Raw genomic sequence first — 19,854 nt, forward strand, 5'->3', positions numbered from 1 at the left:
ACAAGCTGCTTGATCTTCTGTTCAGTCGCAAGGACATCAAGCAAGGCATCCCTGTATTAGTGCTACTGCTCCCAGAAGATAGCCTAATAGCCTGCAAAAACTGTCAGCTAATGCTACGTCCAAAATCACAATATTCTAAGTGACTGAAGAAAGTCCCACCAGAACAAGAGCTTGCATTTATCTTCCTCTAGGTTATATCAAAAGGCCAAAGTGATCAAAAAAGAGGTCCTTTCATGGTGGGGTGTCTTGAACAGCAAGTAAAGTGCCATAGCAACAACTCAAATTGATTAAATCTAGTGGATCTATGTCATACGAAGCGCAACAGAGAAATACAGCAAATTTAAATAGTCATCATAAGAAGATGCATACAATATGTGACATATATGCATTCTACTAACAAATGTATGTTGAAAAAAAAAACAGCAAAAAGCCCCATACTAGAGCATTTGCCTCTGCATTATCTGTGTTTTTTATTTGTAAGTTGCATGTTTCTACCTCTCTCAAACAATTTCTGCTGACAATATGCCCCACTACATAGGAAAAGACACACAGAGCAGCTGAAAGTAGTTTAAAAAAAAAAAGTGGCCATTAGGAATTAGCACACATTCCACAAATTCCTCTTATGTTTCATTTAATATTTATATTGATACACATCCTGAAAAAATCACATGCTGAAAAAATCTGAAAACAAAATAGTCATGACAAGAGGCTCATTGCAGAAACCAGTATACTTACATCCACTTTTACAAAATTTGGAATATTTGAATAGTGGATAAAGTAAATGCAGTCTATGTATTTTTCATGCAAATATTTAGTACCATCAAAACCTACAAGGAAAGGTCAGTATTCCTGTTCTATAATGCGTAAAACACAATATAGAAAATACTGAACCAGGTTTTCAATGTATGATGAGTGTTTTTATAGAATGTAAGGTATACTCACTGGTTTATTTAGATGATGACCTACAGAGTCTGCTAGAGTTCCTATAGCATCGTAAAGAATAAGCAGGTTTTTATGCTGGTATTTACTAAATGCGAAGACCAAAGTGTCAAGTATATATGCAAGATAAGGAACAAGCTCTGTACAAGCCTCCTCTTCTAGAGTAGCAAAGGCACTGAGGGACAAGAACAAAAAACAAAAACCACATTAGTCAGTACCTTTGAAAAAAAAAAAAAAACCCACACCAAAACCAACATTACAAACCCCGAACACCCCACACTACCCATTTATTTTTAACATAAAACTTTATTCATCCTAGGTACGTTTTCAAAATTGTTATATTGAGGTTGCTGCAGTAATATTTTGATTGAGTACGTAAGGATCTTGCATTATCATGAACAAAATTCAAGATAATTGCTGTAAGAACTATAATGTATACACAGGAAGCCTACTGCGCTGCGAAAAACATTACTATATACAAGTTACAGTGTATCACCTGCAATAGTAGGAAACATAACTAGAGTTGCTCATTTCAGCCAAAAAAAGCCTACTAGATTTAGTGTGTGCCATAGCTACACCTGAAGCCTAAGTGCTCTTGTACCAATACAATACTGGCATCTCTTTCACAGGAGTACACTACACTGAAAAACAGGTACAGAGAGACAAAACAGAAGTGAAAATGTGAGGGATGAACAAACAATTTCAGCCACCCTTGGTCAAAAAACACATCATGACATCACAGAAACTTCTCAGCTTGCCTACCAAGTGTTTGTGAATGACAGCATTAAAAGACATGCTGCTTCAGAAAAACAAGAAAAGGAAAAAATTATGAGCTATTGATGATTTACTGGTATAACTTGAGTCAATAAGATTATCAGTTGGTCCCGACACTAAAAATGTATGCAACACCATATTATGTGAACAATCTCCTACTACCCTGATACCAAATACAGAAATGTTTTTTACTTAAAACAATGCAACTGTGAACACTAAATGGCTATTTTACTTACATGACTATAGTACTAATATTATTTAATATTATTTATTATTTTGACGTATTCTTTCAGAAAAGCATAGAATGCAAGCAGGAAAATGTGTTTTAATAAAATATGCTTTTGAGTGTCTCCAACTAGAGGAGCACTTTCCTCAGTATCACAGACGTGGAAGTTAACATCTGTTATGATACACAAGTTAGCAATGAAAACATCTAGTATACTGTGAGCAGTTTTAAACATAGCAGACAATGATTTGTGCAGCTGTAAGAATGTAGTTCTTATCTTCTCTCCAAAAAGGATAATTATACTGCTATTTATAAAATTGCTAAGTACATTTTTACTTTTAACAGCTCTCTACATCTTCCTTAAAGTGGAATTTCCTAAACTATTTATTTTAACTGCAACAATGTTTTTTATGAGATCATCTCTACTGCAAAGAGAGCATTTCAAAGTACAGTATAAATCTAATACTGGCTAAAGACACACACACACAAAAAAAATCAGATGCACCATTATTTTCAATATTTCCATTTTATCTCTATGAAAACGAGAGATATTTTTAATTCTTCTAAAAGTTTCCACTGCATATTGCATACCCTTCATAAACTTTCCATAAGGGCATTCAACAACTGCAGCACAGCTGTATTCAACTACACACATACTTCAACCATATTTTAGACAAGGCGAACTAGAATGTGCAGGGTTTTTTTTGTTTGTTTCTGTTTTTTTGGTTTTTTTTTTCTTCTTTTTCAAGTAGAATTTGTAGGTAACTGATTCATAGCATCAAAAAATTTGTTAAGCAAGAACACTTTTCATGTTCCAATTTGTTCTGGAAGGAACAAAAGGTTATCAGAGTGAAAAGACAGCAGAAGTTAAGGCTGAAGAAACATGCTGGTCCTGTGTTTGAAAAGTTTTAGAGACAAAAATGAACTTGTGTTAAATATGCAAAACTTACTTAGCATATTTCATTAAGTCGTCTGAAATAAATACAAATAATACTGTATCTACTCCTTCTGAGCAAAGCTTAGCACAAGAACTCTGACCTCAGTGTTGACTTGGGCACTACCAAAATTTGAAAAAACAAACAAATCAAGAACTAAAGACCAAAAATGCACCCAACAGCTCTCCCAAGTGTTAGGCAAGCAATCACAGGCAGATCTAACTCTGCTTTTTGAAGAAACCTTCTTAGCAGTCCACTGTGTAAATGCTTGCCCTACACAAACTCACTGAGATGAGCTTCATGGACTAGAGATGTGCCATTCTCATTTCATTAATATTGCTTCCATTAATAGAGCCATTAATTTTGTTTTGTTTTTAAAATATAAGCAGACAAGACAGAGAAGATAATCTTATCTCACAGGATTTCCTTTCAAGAGAGAAAGGACTACCCCCTGCAACAATAATTCATATCTTTTGGTAATACTGGGGCAGCTATAAACAGTATCATGTTAGGATAGTTTTCTACAGTTATCGGTGTTGATCTGATTCCAAGGCATATAAAAACCAGATTTCCAGCCAATGAAAATTCTAATACTGAAAATAAACAGGTGTCACACAGATGGTTTCTTTTGCTGCAACAAGTTACTTAGCTTGATGATTAATACATTCTGAAAACGAACTGTGCAAGACAAATACAAATAAATGTTTAAAATTTTATTACAACAATAAAGTAATTTGTAAAGCTGAACCTACTCCAGTTTGAAAGAAAAAAACCAATACAATGTCCAAAATGAGGTCAAGCATTCAGTAAGTAAAGCACTAAAAATTTTCCAATGAAAATGCAGCGTCACTAACAGTGCTTTTTGGTTAAGCTTCAGCTCACCTGCAGGCAGCTTCTTGTACTCTCTTGTTGCTATCCAGGATACGCTGTAGCAACTCAGTCATTAATGGCTTCAAGTATGTGTCTGGGGGTTGACTAACTACCCAGTGTGCATAGCGACTAAGAGTCCAGCATGTAATGGAGCGCACAAGAGCCTTTTTGTCAGAGAGGCACTGAATAAGGTGAGGGATCAGCTCAGGAAGATATGGAATCATACCCTGCATGCAGCCTGTAAGGAAAAAAAAAAAAAACCAACAAAAAACCAGCTACTTCAATACCAGAATTAATGAGAAGTTATATTTCCTAGAAAGGCTCTTTTCATTTTCTATCGCATAACCATACATTTTAACAAAATACAAAGCAAGTCTAATTTATGTTAAGTCATAAGACAAACCTTACCATAAACAACAGTTAAACCTCCCCAACTGAACTTATATGCAACTATATTTCTGCTTCAGTGCTTCCCCAGTCTCCAGAAATTCTGCTTTTTTAAATGGAGTAAAGCAAGTACATAAAATGAGTTTATAAAGCTTCAATGTCCTAAGTCAGTCTACTCAGAGTGACCAAAGAAACAAGTACAGAAAGATTCAACTTTGATAAAAATAATCACATCATTAAAAAGGATTTTTTTCAGAAATCTAATTTCCTTCTTCTTACCGGCAATAATAGCTGACCTTTCACGTCATCAAGGCTGACCTTTCATGTCACCAAGGAGAACAGTACATTAAGATTTACCAGAATTACTAACTTTCACCTTGCTTGAATTGAAATGAAAGCCAACAAAAAAGTTTCTTAGCAACAAAGAAAAAGTACTCAGTAGGCACTGTGGGAAAAAGAATGATAATGCAGGCAGACACAGACCCAAACGTATTTCTTCCATCTGTTCCAGAAGGACAGACAAAAGGCCAAAAAGCCTATAAGTACAGAGGAAATTAAGTTATCATATTTGAAACTGAAAATGTTCCACTAAAAGTGGCTCAGGGCACTGAAGTCAGAAGAATGATCTTTTCCATTTCTGAAAACAATGAATAAAATGTAAGGGTCGAGTTTATTAAATATTTTACTTGTATCAAATCAAGTTAGTACCTAATTAATGGCCAATAAATATATACTGCAGAGTTAAGAAAGGGGGAATAAAAGAAAACTTAAGTTACTTAGCCTTCCAAATACACAAAATACAAATCGCACCACATCACCAACTTGTAGATGTAGAGATTAATCACTGAAACTAGATCAGTGAAAGACACTTACAAGTAAACGTACCTAGAAGGAATCACAGACCTGCCTCAGAACCAGACAGTAAGTTCACTAAGTTGATATTCACTGTTGCCTTACCTTCAGCAATTGCTCCAAGAACAAGGATACCCGATTCTTTAACTACCCATTCGGGATGGAAGAGCAGTTCCTTCAAAAGGGGCAAGATGTGTGGCAGAAGTTCATCACGAAATACATTGGCCAAAACATCTAGAGCAGCAGCAGAACATTTCCCTGAGGGGAATTAACAGCATTAATATCAGTTGCGGTTAGGCAGTATAATCCTCATTCTAACTTTGAGCTGCCAGTGGAGCTTCAGGGCATTATTAGAAAGAAGAATACTTCCATTTCATTACAATGTACAGTGAGGCCCTCCCCTCTCGCATGAGGGTACAGCTTTTAGAAATCCAGTTTTGCAGTGCTTAAATACCTGCTGAAAAGACACATACTGCAGGGACATTAAAACGCTCACTGACAGAAACCACACCATTATATTGCAGCATTCTATCACTACGTAATATGAGGACTGTATAACACTAAGGAAGAGGAAAGGTCTGTGACAGGAATGTAACAACTGGAGAAACTATGGAGAAATATGCTTAATAAATAAATAAATAACAGCATTTGATTAAAAAAATGTCAACATGATCCATGTTTCCAGGCAACCAACATCAATCCCTACAGAATGAAAGCAACCTGCACGCCTCTGCTCTGAACTCTTGTAAAAAAAAAAACAAACTCCTGTACACTAATAGAAATAGGAGCACCTTGAACTAAATATATAATCTCTTACTTATACAAAAAAAAAAAGCTCAAAAAAAAAATCAGGAACATCTTAAAACGATAATTCAGAAATTCTAACTCTCGTTTTCTCTGTAGTGCTGTCGTATCTAGAAAAATAACACTAAGGCTACTTTATAAAGAATGGGTATATTACAGAATTTATATTGCACTGTTTTGCTCATTTTGATCTCAGTTCCTCACTAATCTGTCAGAAAAGTTCCAGATGGAACAGAATTATATACAAGACAGGTACTGGGCAAAATATACAAGCATATGGTAACATGTAAAAATCCTAACCTAGATCTAAACAGCTACTGGGCCCATATAGGACATAGGTAGGTTTTAGATGGGAGGTAATAGCTACTAGAACAGAGAATAAATATTAGGCTGCTCTGCTTCTAGCTGAAGCCCAACATATTTGCACAAAATAAAGGAATCCTCAACTTACAGTAGATTTCAATTGCAAAGCAATAATTAACAGCACAAACTCCCAACAAAGACTTGCACTTCCCCCCATAAGGTAAGGCTTTCAGCTTTTACTAGAGAAAAAGGGACTGCTCCCAAAATAACTTAACAGGTCTTACTAGTAAACAGTGCTGCAAATAGTCAGGCTGCACTGCTGACTCTTCTCTGTTAAAACTGGAAGTCAAATACAGAACGTTACTAAGAAATAGGGGCCAATTCTGAATTTCAGAAAATCGAAATTATCCCAAGTCCAGATGACACATGCCAATGGAGGTTTCTCCAAACGTTCTGCTCTTCCTCAATTTCACACCATCTTAACTACGACTCTGGACCACAAGGTACTCTGTCAGTTTCAGCTGTGCTTTTCATAGCTGAAGAGTATCAGAAAATATGTATTTAATACTGCAATAACTAATAACAACAGTGACAAGAACAGCATAATGAATCCAAAACTATATACATTTTTAATAAGAGACTTTACCAAAAATGAGCCTATTTATACCCTTATTTTATTTACAAATAATAATAATTCCAAAAAAAAATCAGACAAGCCTCAAAAATGTTTGATCCCTAAGCTTCAAAGAACTGTTATGTTTGTGATGAAAACTCTGGGTTTCCTAAGAAATACAAAACTTTATGTGGATGTGTCTGAATCTCAAAACTGATGAAAAGGCTCTCTAATAGAATCACAGAATGGCTTGGTTTGGAAGGGACCTCTAACATGACCCAACTCCAACCCCCCTGCCACATGAACAAACTACAATATATGTTTCATTATATAGTGAGAAAAACAGAACAGTCTAACAACAAGAGCATGGTTTGAGAAGTTTTTGAACCAGAAGTGAGGCAGCCAATAAAATCAGGTATTCCATTTTTATGGCTTCTCAGGAGTTGAATGAAGTAGCTGAAAATCATGCAATGAAGTTGTCAAAAAAAACCTACAGTGTGATTTCCTATTTATGTAAGTAAATCTAATTGTTGACTCTCTAGATTAAAAAAAGAATGCACATTTTATCAAATGAATCCACAAACACTAATTTCTATTGCCCCCAAGAAATCATATTTCCTCTTCTTGCTAGCCTAAGTCTTCCAGTTCATAACTGAGAAGTCAGCCCTTGGATAAGTACCAGGATAACCAGGTAGAGGACCTGCTCTTCCTTTCCAGGTGGTCAGCAGTAGAAACAAAAAAGAAACAAGAGTAGCACCTATAAATTTATCTAATGTGGAATATAGTCAGAAGACAAATCCTTGCCTGCTCCAAAATGAGGCTACTTAGAAAATACACTTAAGTTGTATTTGCCAGAATTTTGGTCACTACCTTCTATGCCTGAGCTAACAAAAAATATTTTATTTCAATTTGTGGCACTTTCCTTCCTTTCCATGTGGCCTATTGGTGTAAAGACCCTACGACACCATTCCTCACTGCTATGTCCACTCTTGATAGCTCATACACTCTATTCTGGTCAGAAGCACATTTTTTACATGTGAAAATAAATATTGGTAATAACAGTGGGTAGTAGCATGTTCAAATGGTAAAAGAAAAAAGAGCTCTCTCTATTCCCTTCCCCCCTCCCCTCCAAAAAAGAAACCTCAAAGAACAAAACAAAACAAAAAACCACAATATACCAGTTTTAGAGTGGAGACTGAAGGAAAGGAAAGCATTACTGAGCTTCCATGAGGTACATACAACACCTCTTACTCTTATCTTTTTAAGCTGAATAGGTGATCCATGATTTTGTTATCTAGTTGAATTAAAATTATGTTAAACTCTGTCAAGTAGATGTTTGCAGCTCCATCTGTCATACTGAAAATAAGAAATATTAAGCTTACTGATAGACCGATCACCACTGCTCTACCCAAACCACTAATTACATCAGATTCTTTTCCCCCCGTTCTAAAGCAGTATCTGCATTTCCATACACAAAATCTTCTCTGCCATTCTTGTATTACACAAGTAACTGTATTTTAAAACATTTTAAGCATCACTTTGACGTACTTAAATTCCAGTCAGAAATAGCATCATCATCATCAATTTCATCATCATCATCATCACGATCTTCAATGCCATCTTCCTCGTGTTTCTGAGCTACTGTTCGTGAACGATGAAAACGAGGTCTTATGTCCTGTTCGCTATCTGGAATAGCTTCATCTTCTTCAACATCCCCCTGTCATCAAAATGGTTTCATCAGTACAATTACATTATTCAAGGAAGTTAAAAGTGTATGGTTAATTTCAGTTCAAGATCTTATAGCCATATGAAAGATTTGTGCTGCCGGGCTAACTAAAAATGCCACTGTTCCTTCATTCTCCTGCAGTATTTAACTGAAAAATCACAGAAAAACAGGAATGAGATAAACTCATGTAAAGGTATGAAGTAGCTTTCTTAATAAGAAGTTGCACCTGATAGGAATGAATTAGAAGGCACAGAGGCATACTCTAAAATGCTGGGATAGAATCTAATTCAACCTAGAAGGGCTTTAGAACTGATGCTGATTTTTTTTTTTTCAAAGGCTTCCTTGTAGGAATGAGTCATGGGTAACAGTATTTCAGCTCTATCCAAGTTGGGTGGGAGGGGACAGGTTCAAAGCTGGAAAGCCCATGGATTATTTTCCAACAAATCCAGTAGTGATAGCATTTAGTATTTGGCACAGCCCCAACAACACCTTCCACAGACAGCTAATTATCCATTGAATAGATGGTAGACAAGACCCGGCTTATCAACTCAATCATTCTGATTCACAGCTCAGAAGCTAAACAGATATTTCCACAGAATGAAAAAAACTGATGCTCACCTTCAGCAAAATAATATCTATCTCGGAATACTTCATACCATTCACCAGCACAGGTATCAGTCTACAAAAAGATATTGATATATATCAAAATAACACCTTAATAAAGCAAAATGATTTTTTCAGTTACCTGAGCCATAATTTTGGTTGCAACTCCACCCAAAAGAAAAAGAAATCAAAATACTCAGAAGCCTAATACAAACTCAAGCTCTATTTCATGCTCATCAGTATTTATAATCTGAAATAGTGTTAACTCCACCTCACAAACTTTCTAACAAGTGGGCTCCTCACCTTAAAAACAGGACATTATTCTATTCATGAAATGAAACTTAACTTCTGAAAGGTTCTTCAAAATAAGTCTACAACTTTTCACCAGCAACTCAAAACTCCCATAATACGCTCTCACCAGCAGTACATGGGATTTTCACTTGTGTCTGTGAACCCTACCTTGCTGAGCCTAGAAGATGGAAGACTACATTAAACCCTCTTAACAAGTTAAAAAAAAAAAAATCAAACAAAACCAAACATGTATGAAAAGCTAATATAAGCTAGTAATGTTGCACCAGCACCAGTGATGGACTTAATCCATGTATGTTCTGCAACTGAGAAGTATTCATTCTGAAGGTAATCAGGACAGTAGAATACTCATGCACCTCAATGGCATGCCACCTTCTGAAATTTTAATGAAAGAGCAGTAAGCTTTCTGATCAACACCAATTCACTGGCATTTCTGCAGCATACTTCATGAAGTATGCAGAAATTATGTATTTTACAAGAAAGCCTACGGGAACAAAATGGAACAAGATCTTATGTACTGTTAGATACAGGAACAGATTTTTAGAAGATCTTGTCGCACCCTTGCTTTAATATGTTGGGTTTTTTTTGTGTTTTTTTCCGAGATTAATTAACAGTATAGCTCCACATTCAAACGAGACTAACAAGAAAAACTGCTTTCAACAAACATGTCACTGAAAGATCATGAGAAATACATCAGTCAGTCTGAAAGTAATGCCTCCTATTTATTTCCATAGAAACTACAACAGATACGAAGAGCACAATAACAGCATTTGAAAGAGCAAATTCTCAGCTACAAACAACTTACTTCTCAACATAGGCATCACCATTAACATTTTTGCCAGTGATGAACAAGAGCCCACATGCTACACTCAAAAATCTGCCCCACTGTCACCACTGCTGAAACGCACCACCTGCCACCGCACTGTGCTCACATCCACTGTTTAGTCTCCAGAAACATTCAGCAAGCGTCAATGAATGCTAATGGGTGCCATTTTGTCCATGTCATTTTTGAGACGCCATTTTACCAGACTGCCGCTCTGCTGCCATCTGTCACATGGTAACAAAACGTAATAGAATATTGGTGGGAAGGTTCAACCTCTACTGCCATACTACTAACATTCCACTTCTGATATCCTGGGCCAAGATAATAAAATAGGAGGCATTACTTTCAAGGCAGCCCTCATATACTGTTACTTTTATCCATTTTTTCCCCAGAAACTTAGAAGATTCTTAAAGAAAAATAAAGCAAATATCTAGTATGAAGCTGTTGCAACATCAGTGTTCATATATGTCAGAAGAAATTTAACACTAGTCAACTTCGCAATGTAAACATGATGTGTCACAGAAAGGAGGTGGGTAGAACTGTGAATCACAGAAAATCCAAAGTTCAAGAGACATACAAGGATCGAGTTCAGCTCCTTATGTGCTACCATTCTTTTTTGTTTGAGCTACAAGAGCAGGAATTAAATAAAACCATTTTAACACTTAAAAGTCATTTATCGTAACATTAGTTCTCCTGGTTTCAACTACTATTTTTTTTACTGCTACGGTAGATGCTTTAATCTCTTATGCCTCTAATTGCTTATGAAAGTGATTTTTTTTTTTTTTTGATGGATCGCTCCACATCTAAATGACAATTTCTACTGGAAAGACAGTTTCTTCTCATCACATCTTGACCAGAAGAACAAAAATCACAGATAGAAGTGCTGTAGTATTTTCAAAAATCTTTCATGTGTACATAAAAAAAAAAAGAAAAAACCACAAAGAATTTCCATTTTCTGGGAACTGTGAAAATTTTGTTAATTATTAGGAAGGAGGTTTTTCTAAGATTAGTCTAGAAAAAGTTGCAAGCCATGCTGTGGACATGCAGACATGTAAGTCTCAAATGTGGATGTTCATGTTCATTTTCCTTCATCTAAGTGATCTTAAGTTGTTTTGTTATGTTATTTATACAAACAGACAACTGTTGGCATGACTATACACACAGAAGGATTGCACTGGGATGCCCAAACTCGCAGTTGTCAATGCTAATTCTTCACATGCACCATGGTACACTATATATTAAAGAAAACGTCACAACAGTTGTTTGAGTTTAGCACACAACAGTATATCTTAGTATCCATCTGATATTTAACAGACTTCAGCTTCAGGGAAAGCACTGCAGCAATACTGTTAGGTTGCTTCTACACCTAGCTAAGTATGAAACAGAAGTCTTTTAAAGGAACTCTGTGCCACAACCATTTTTACTCTGCACAAGAACAGCTACAGGAAAATTCTTCTAAGTATGCTGTAGACTAGATAGTCTTTTGAAGAGTGACTAGGAACAAGCTGATTGAAGTTTAAAGATGACTATTTCAGAAACAATTAATTGTAATTGCTAATACTTACTTAGTGAGATGCCGACATAAAACATCCTTACAAATTGGTTGTTCAGCCAAAGTCAGCCAAAACTCACAGGCCTCCAAAGCGACGTTTTCATCTTGGTCCTGGGTCCTTAGAAGCATGTACTGCACAATACAAAAAGAAATTACTTGTGTAAGTTCTGAGTGACCAGAAAAAACTACTAGTGTTGGAAAGTGTGCCCATAAAAATGTAAGTATGCCACCAAAGTATTTTTGTTTATTTGGTAAGGTGGAAAGAAAGACTTAGGAGACTACATGAGGCTATGGTGAGAATTAGCTAAGAGACTTTTTTCTTAATCCTGTATGATTCAGACTGAGTTTGTGCATTGCTTAAGTAAGAACATCATTACAAAGAAGATAGAGACAAGAGACTCAACATAATGAAGTTTCTGGTGAACATATAAATTTCTGAAACTACTCCCCCTTCACTTTTGAATAAAAAGGTACAAGTTTACATTTAAAATGGAAATACTTTAAAATTCCAGTACTATTACTTCCAAAATCTGATGATGTGACAATCTGAGTAAGTAGAACTCCTAAGAGGATAACAAACCAAAGTCTCAGAGTTTTCTAGCACGAACAGTAATTCATAGACTCATTATCAAATCTGTAAGCTTGCTACAAAACTTTAATCATGCTTAAATAAAAATATAATGAAATATCAGCATAAACAGAATGTCTAAGTATGCCACTACTAAATCAGTTTCTTCCAGACAACTGCCAGAACAATGCTAGGAAGATGCTTGCAATAACCAAAGTAGTAACTCTTACGATTTTCCATACTGCCACTTACTTGGTTGGTTTCTTAGTATCAGAGCCTCCTCTAACATTTTTATCAATGACTTTGATGAGTAGATTGAGCGCACCCTCAGCAAGTTCACAGATGACACCAAGTTGGGCAAAAACGTTGATCTGCTTGAGGCTCGGAAGGCTCTGCAGGGGCATCTAGACAGGCTAAGTCATATGGCATTCAACGAGGCTAAATTTTAGGTGCTACACTTCAGTTATAACAACCCAGTGCAGTGGTACAGGCTTTGGGAAAGTGGCTGGGAAGTTGCCTGGCAGAAAAGGATGTGGGAGTCAACAGCTGGCTAAACATGAGTCAGAAGTCTGCCAACCTGGCTAAGAGAGCCAAAGGCATCCTCGCCTGTATCAGAAGCAGTGTGACCAGTTGGACTAGGGAAGTGATGGTCGCTCTGCATTTGGCACTGGTGAGATTCCACCTCAAAACTGTGTTCAGCTTTTGGCCCCTCACTGTAAGAAATACAGCTGCTAGAACACATTCAGAGAAGAGCAGTGAAGTTGGTGCAGGGACTGGAAAACAAGACTTATGAGAGGAAACTGAGGTTGCTTAGTCTGGAGAAGAGGCTGAGGGGAAACTTCTTTGCTTTCTACAACTACCTGAAAGGAGGTTGCAGTGAGATGGATGCTGGTCTTGGGTGCTGGTCTTTTCTTAAGTGACAAACAATAGGATGCAATGAAATGGTATCAAGTTGCACACAGGAAGATTTAGATTGAACATCAGGAGCAATTTCTTCACAGTGAGGCTGGAAAGGCATTAGAAGAGGCTGCCCAGGGCAGTGGTGGAGTCTCCATCCCTGGATGTATTTAAGGGACATGTGGGTGTGGTGCATAGGAACGTGAGTTAGTGGTGGACTTTGTAATGTCAAGTGGCTGGTTGGACTTGATGATCTTGAAGGTCTTTCTGGTCTTTCTCAACCTAAATCATTCTATGACTCTAATCATTCTACAAGCCTCCCAGAAGTTGAAATAGAAAGAGGTATCTTTTTTTTTCCCCCCCGAGTGTTAACAGACATGTCTTTATTTGAAGAAAGCAACAGGATGCAAGCAATCTTACGACTGCAGCAACATTTCTTCATTACCTCTTCATATCATCAATACACTATTCATTTATTACAAGTAATCTCATTATGTACTATATGTAAAAAGATTAGACTTTCTACTGAGAGAGATCTTATGATCCACAAGTTTGGATATATATTGGCCATGAACATATAAGTGTAATTTAATAACTGAAAACCTAGGGTCTACGCCTGACACAATCTGTTATAAACTTTTCAGACAAAAACAAGAGAAACAGAGCCCACCCACCTGCCTCTGCACACCCGGAAGTGCATGCTAAAACAAACCAAAACCCAAACAAAACCATTCCCTTATGCTCCAGGAACTTGGCACACAAGTTAGCACTAAGCTTGTCTGTTTTAAAAGCACAATACTGGCCAAGATCTTAGGTATTAGAATCACTACTGGATCATAAATATTCTTAATAGTTTAAAAACTGATTCTCCATTAGTATGAAGACCATTATACGCATACAACTTTGTCTCTTTGTAAGACTTCCTTCACTTAATCAGAGCAGCCTCTATCTGCAGCATTCAGATTAGAAATTGTCAAGCTTCAAAGCAGCAAAAGCAACTTCAACTGAATGTTAAAAAATAGTCACAGTTCTGGGGTATTAGATCTGCACACATCTACATGCACATGGAACCGGTGAAATCCGTAGCTGTACATGGTAGTCACATTTAAAAAAAAGCCTAGTCTTTTTGTTACAGAACATAAATTCACTACTACTGTATTTTGCAAAAAGGAAGTATAACAGTCTTCTCAGCAACAAAATACCAGGTATAATGAGAATACAATCTTGGATTATCTGTGTGGTAACACTATTAGGTCGATCCTGTCAAACAAGCAGGCACGTGTGGAGCAGGCTGCCCAGAACAATGTCCACATAGCGTTTTTCTTGTCCTTCATGTGCCTGAAAATGGTTTCCAGGATGAGCAGTTCGACCATCTTTCCAAGGAAAAGCATTCCTTGGAAACGTTTTTTATTTGTACTTATTTCTGCAACCCCAAACTAGTTCCAGCATGCAACACAGAAAATAAGACTCACCTCAACTATACTAATCATATGAGGAAGAAGGCGATCCATTCGAACTTCCAGCAACATTACCAGAGCACGGCAAACATTTTTTCGTACTTCAGGCTCCTCATCAGTAGCCAGTGCAAAAAGATTCTATTGGAAAGCAATATCAGTTTAGAAGTCTCAATTCATTTTGTTCGACTTGTATTTAAATTTACATTACTGGTAAACTAAGGTATACGAAAATATAATTGTTACCCTCCATTCTTACACCTGAGAATACTGTACTACTTCTTACGGACATTTTCTTTAGAGCAAATCGTATTTTCAGACTCTCAATGCACATAGTCCTCATGACCAAAACACTGGGTAATGGTAGATACTGGCATAAGAACATTATTTCCTGCCTTTTTCTTTTCCTAAAAGTTCTAAAGCCATGCTTCAAGATGCAACTGGTGCACATCAAATACTTCAGATAACCTAAAGTATCACCATTCCAGTTCACGTTCAGTACTAATACTCAAAGACACCAATTTCCCATACAGACTGACATGATGATACCCATGTTGAACTCTCCATCACAGTAGTGACAGACTGATGTCATTACTTCTGCACCTTTATACAAATAAGTTTCCTCTTATGAACTTATGAGAAGGAAATATCTTTCAAAATTTTTTTATGCTGAGAGAGTATTTAGACTTTTCAACTTGGATCACAAGCATACAAAATAAACTTGAATGCAAAGGGTGCATATAAAGCTAAGAACAGGAAGCTCAAAGTAGGGAGGCTAGAGGTAGTGACAGTTATAAAACATTATCTAAGACTCTTGGTAAATCAGACATGCAATCTGACTTAATCTTGCCTCACCCAACAAAGAATGCTCACTCACCTCAATAAAAGCATCTATGTGCATCATAAGAGCTTGAGTTCTACTGATGATAAATTGATTGACACATGCAACAGCATGAGATCTAGAAACAGAGCAGTTAGAATATACATTTTCAGTGACTTATAAATACTTTCTAAACGGTACATAAATATAAAAAAAACATTCAGAATCAAATCACATGATGAAAGATCATGTAGAGGTAAGACTGAAAAGGACACAGTACACCAGGTGTGGCCACACCAGTGCTGAGTAGAAAGGAAGGATCATGCCCCTTACCCACTGATAGTACTTTCGCTAATGCAGCTCAGAACATCACTTGCCTTCTTTGCAGTAAGGGGACATTGCTGGCTCATTTCAGGGTAAGTGCCACTGTTTTTGTTAATAGACATCAGCAGTAACAAGAAAATTCTGGAAACTTCCTATGTCATACTTTTAGCTATTTAGAATAGTTTAGTATAGTATTCAAGTGAAAAGATTAAGTCCTTCCATAGAAACACAGAATCACAGGGGTCGGAAGGGACCTCTGGAGATAACACAGTCCAACCTCCAATTTAATTTGATCGTGTTGAAAGACACAGAGTTTCTAAGTTTTGGGACAGCTTAAAAAAAAAAAAAGCAGAAACTTTCTCCTGCAAGAACTCAGAAACCATTATCAGCAAATGGTATTTTGACTCTTCCATTGCTGCAGTCATTACAGAACAAACGAAGCATGTAAGATAGTTTTTTTTTATAAAATGATCCTAAGCAAGTAAATGTAAGAAGGCACAGAGATCCTATGCACCAGTAATTGCCACGCTAACCTACCTGGTTAATAGGTCAACCCTCTTCACTCCCTCACACACCTCTTAAATCTACCATCAGTGTATGATATTCCATACCAAAGACATTTTGAATATTTTGAAAAATTAATGTGGTGGGTAGAACTTAATACACTTAGCTTTTTAAAATCAGAGTATTTTAAACAGATCTATAAAACATTGACTTTGCTGCTCATGTAAATAATATTTTAACATGGATCTGTAGTACAACATTTAAACCTACCTTATTTTTGGACTGCTGTGCTTGAAGAACTGTAAGAATTTAGGTATCATGATATTGAGTGGTCGGTCCAATACATCACTATCTAAAATTTCAGCAGAATCTTCACATATCTTCTGAAGAGCGCCAAATGCACCCTGTTTAAAAAACAAGCCATACACTTGTTGTTTCACATTCTGAAGAAAGCAAATTCAGCACAACGCTAGAGTAAGTGTGGTGAGCTAAATTTGGAGTAAAATCGAAACATACTTCTAGGCCTTTTCTTTAATATTTTACACCTTTATCTGTAAGATCTCAGGATGGTTGAACGGCTGATAAGTGCTAATTTTAATTTTAGCTTTCAATGCTCATCTGTTCAGTTGTATTTTTAAAAATGCTTAAAAGGTAGTTCTTCTTTTCTTGTGAAAACAGCACCAAAACACTACATAACAGCATGGCACATTGGACCAGCCTTTTCAGCAAAAGGATTATTTTATTCAAAATGTTTCACACACTTATGGAGACAGTATCAAGTAATTAAAATTGTGTGTTCACAGATTTTTATTTTTTAAAAATCAGACAAGACTTTTTCCTCCACAGTTTAAAACAGTTAGGCTGGTATTTAATTATTTTCCTTCATACACACTGAATAAAAAAGTTCATTTCACACTAGCCTGATACAGAAAGTCAGATTATGTTTCCAGATGAAGCTGTATGAACAATGAACAATTTACGTGTTTAAGTAAGAAAATTCAAGGTGAATGTGATGATGATTTACTTAAATGATTAGGAACCCCAGACAGGACACTTTCTATTTCAGATGTCTTGACAATTCATCTCCATCCTTAATTCTGCATTTATACAAAATAAACAAATTCATTTTAATGAATGTTAAGGGTAAGACATGTAGGTAGAATAATAAGTGTCTAATTTGAGCCACTGTTATCAGAAGAGACCATAGATGTATGCACATGCAGCCACAGAATATCATTCATATACACTGTATCTATGAAGAGATAAGAATAATCAATTTCAGATGATAATCTATTTCAGAGTAATTCTCCTTACCTCACAAGTATTGTAGTCCTCAGAGTCTAACAGGCTGCAAAGCTTTGGTAAAAGTTCAGGCCAATTCTGTAATTCTCCTTTTGAAGCAATGGTTGTTATCAGAATGCCTAAGTGAAACAGATGAATGAGGGAAATGAGATATAATTTTCTCAAGTTTTGTACTTCTTTTTTCCTTTTCTAGAAGAACAAAGCAATTAAGAAATGGCAAGCATAAAAAGAGGAAGTATATTTAATCACAAATAGTATTTGAAAGGCTTTGAAATGTCAAGGTTGGTTGTTCCTTCCTCTCACCACAAAGGGCTCAGGACATGAGAACTCAGGCATAAAGCAATTCCAATTAAGGAATTAATCATGGCCAAACACTAAGACAGGTTTGGCTGTAAATCTACTAAACACAGTATGCACTTAAGACACCTCTTATTACGTTACAAAAGCATGAACAAAGGAAGCACATCAGATTGGTTGTCATTCAATAAACTTAAAACCTAGTAGTGAAGTTGTGAACACACAACTTAAGCATGTTTACATAAAAATTATGGAAACGCTAAGACTGAAATACCTAGTAAGAGCTTGCACACTACATCAGGTCATCCCCAGATCAGCTCTAGAGGTTGGCTGATTCAGATCCAGCAAACAAACGGGACAGCCCAATGAGTCATTAATTCCATTTCCAGCACACACAGAAAACTCAGAAAAATTGAATTAGGAGAGAGGAACACAGAAATCTCCCTAGGTACTGACTTTGTGCATGACATAATGAAATGGGCAGCATAATTTATCACTGACACTGACATTTACCTCTAATAAGTACAAGCACTAAAGAATGTGGTATTACTACAACTAATAATCTTCCAAGTAAGAAGTTTTCCTTTCCTAACCACTTTCAATGAACTAATCACCATATACCATCCTCCTTTGGGTAAAACGTTAAAATTCTTATTCAGCAGACAATAATGTAGGTCAACATTACAGAGCAAAAGACATTCTGGGAATGACACAAAGTAACTGCAGAGATTTTGCATCATGCTTCCAATGATGCAATAAGGCTAGAAAAATCAAGAAGGCAATGGGCAAATATGAATCATGAGAGGTAAAAAAACAATTATACAGCTCCCAGTACTCATTTTTATCCTATTTTTTTTGGTTGTTTGTTTTGTTTTTGTTTGTTTGCCTTTTTTTTTTTTTTGATAGCTGCAACTGAATAGAAAAGATTCCTGCAAGTCTGCACAGGGACCTCTGGGTCCACCTGGTCCAACCCCTGCCCAAGCAGAGACACCTGAAGCAGGGTGTCCATGTCCAGGTAACTTCTAAAATCTCCAAGGATGAAAACTCCACAGCCTCTTTGGGCGACCTGTGCCACTGCTTTGTCACTAGCACAGTAAATAAGTTTTTAGTGCTCAGGAGGAACTGCCTGTGTTCCAGTTTGTAACCACTGCCCCTTGTCTGGCTCCAGTCTCTTTGCATTCTCAGCTATTTATATACATTGATGATATTCCTCCTGAGCCTCCTCTTCTCCAGGCTGATCAGTCTTTTGCCCTTCCTCCAGCCCCTCCATCATCTTGGTGGCCTTTTGTTGGATGGTATTCAGTATGTCCAGGTCTGTCTTGTTCTAGTGGGCACAGAACTGCAAACAGCACTCCAGCTGCGGCCTCTCTGGTGCTGAATAGAAGAGGAAGGATCACCTCCCTCAACTTTGACTAATGTGCTTTGACTAATGCAGCCCAGGATACTATTAACCTTCCTTTCTGCAAGGTCAACTTGCTGACTCATGTAGTTAAACTGAACTTCACAAAAAGAACAAAATAAATCAATGTTCTTGAACCCAGAGAACGTACTTACTTACATTGCAAAACGGTCTCCCTACATCAGAACTGGCACAAATTAGCAGAATTAACATGGGTTCAGAAGCAAACATACAAATGAAATTCCTGAAACTCCTCTGGACCAACAACAGAGAGAAATCACATGTTAAGTCTTAAATGGGTTGGTAGCTTTGGAAAAGGTCCTAGAAGTGCTTTCAGAGGGCAAGCAAATGGAAAACTATAAGCATTTTTCAAGAAGGCTTGTTCCAGACAGTGGCAGGATAACTTAAGAGGAAATACTTTGAGATGTGCACGCAAGAAGCAACTTGAGGCAAAGACTACATAACATTTGAAGTTTAGCAAAAGGCTTTAAGAATAATGAGGAAACAGGCATATAAATTAAGTTTTAGATAATTATGTTAATATTAGAAAAAATCCACATGGACTTCTAATGC

At 36.6% G+C, this 19,854-nt stretch overlaps 1 protein-coding gene across 3 annotated transcripts in view; it reads right to left on the reverse strand.

The window, feature by feature from the left end:
- The window catches only part of TNPO1 (transportin 1), a 56,978-nt gene that overhangs the window by 17,323 nt on the left and 19,801 nt on the right, over window positions 1-19,854 (reverse strand). For all 3 annotated transcript variants that reach the window (XM_021381451.1, XM_021381453.1, XM_021381452.1), the window contains exons 5-14: window positions 17,598-17,704; window positions 16,554-16,687; window positions 15,513-15,594; window positions 14,654-14,776; window positions 11,730-11,848; window positions 9,048-9,108; window positions 8,252-8,420; window positions 5,089-5,241; window positions 3,757-3,982; window positions 943-1,114 (exon numbers count right to left, since the gene is read on the reverse strand). In XM_021381451.1, the coding sequence (XP_021237126.1) occupies window positions 943-1,114; window positions 3,757-3,982; window positions 5,089-5,241; window positions 8,252-8,420; window positions 9,048-9,108; window positions 11,730-11,848; window positions 14,654-14,776; window positions 15,513-15,594; window positions 16,554-16,687; window positions 17,598-17,704 (1,346 nt within the window). The remainder of the gene's footprint in view (window positions 1-942; window positions 1,115-3,756; window positions 3,983-5,088; window positions 5,242-8,251; window positions 8,421-9,047; window positions 9,109-11,729; window positions 11,849-14,653; window positions 14,777-15,512; window positions 15,595-16,553; window positions 16,688-17,597; window positions 17,705-19,854) is intronic.

This window comes from Numida meleagris, chromosome Z (assembly GCF_002078875.1).
Source record: "Numida meleagris isolate 19003 breed g44 Domestic line chromosome Z, NumMel1.0, whole genome shotgun sequence".
Classification (NCBI taxonomy): Eukaryota; Metazoa; Chordata; class Aves; order Galliformes; family Numididae; genus Numida; species Numida meleagris.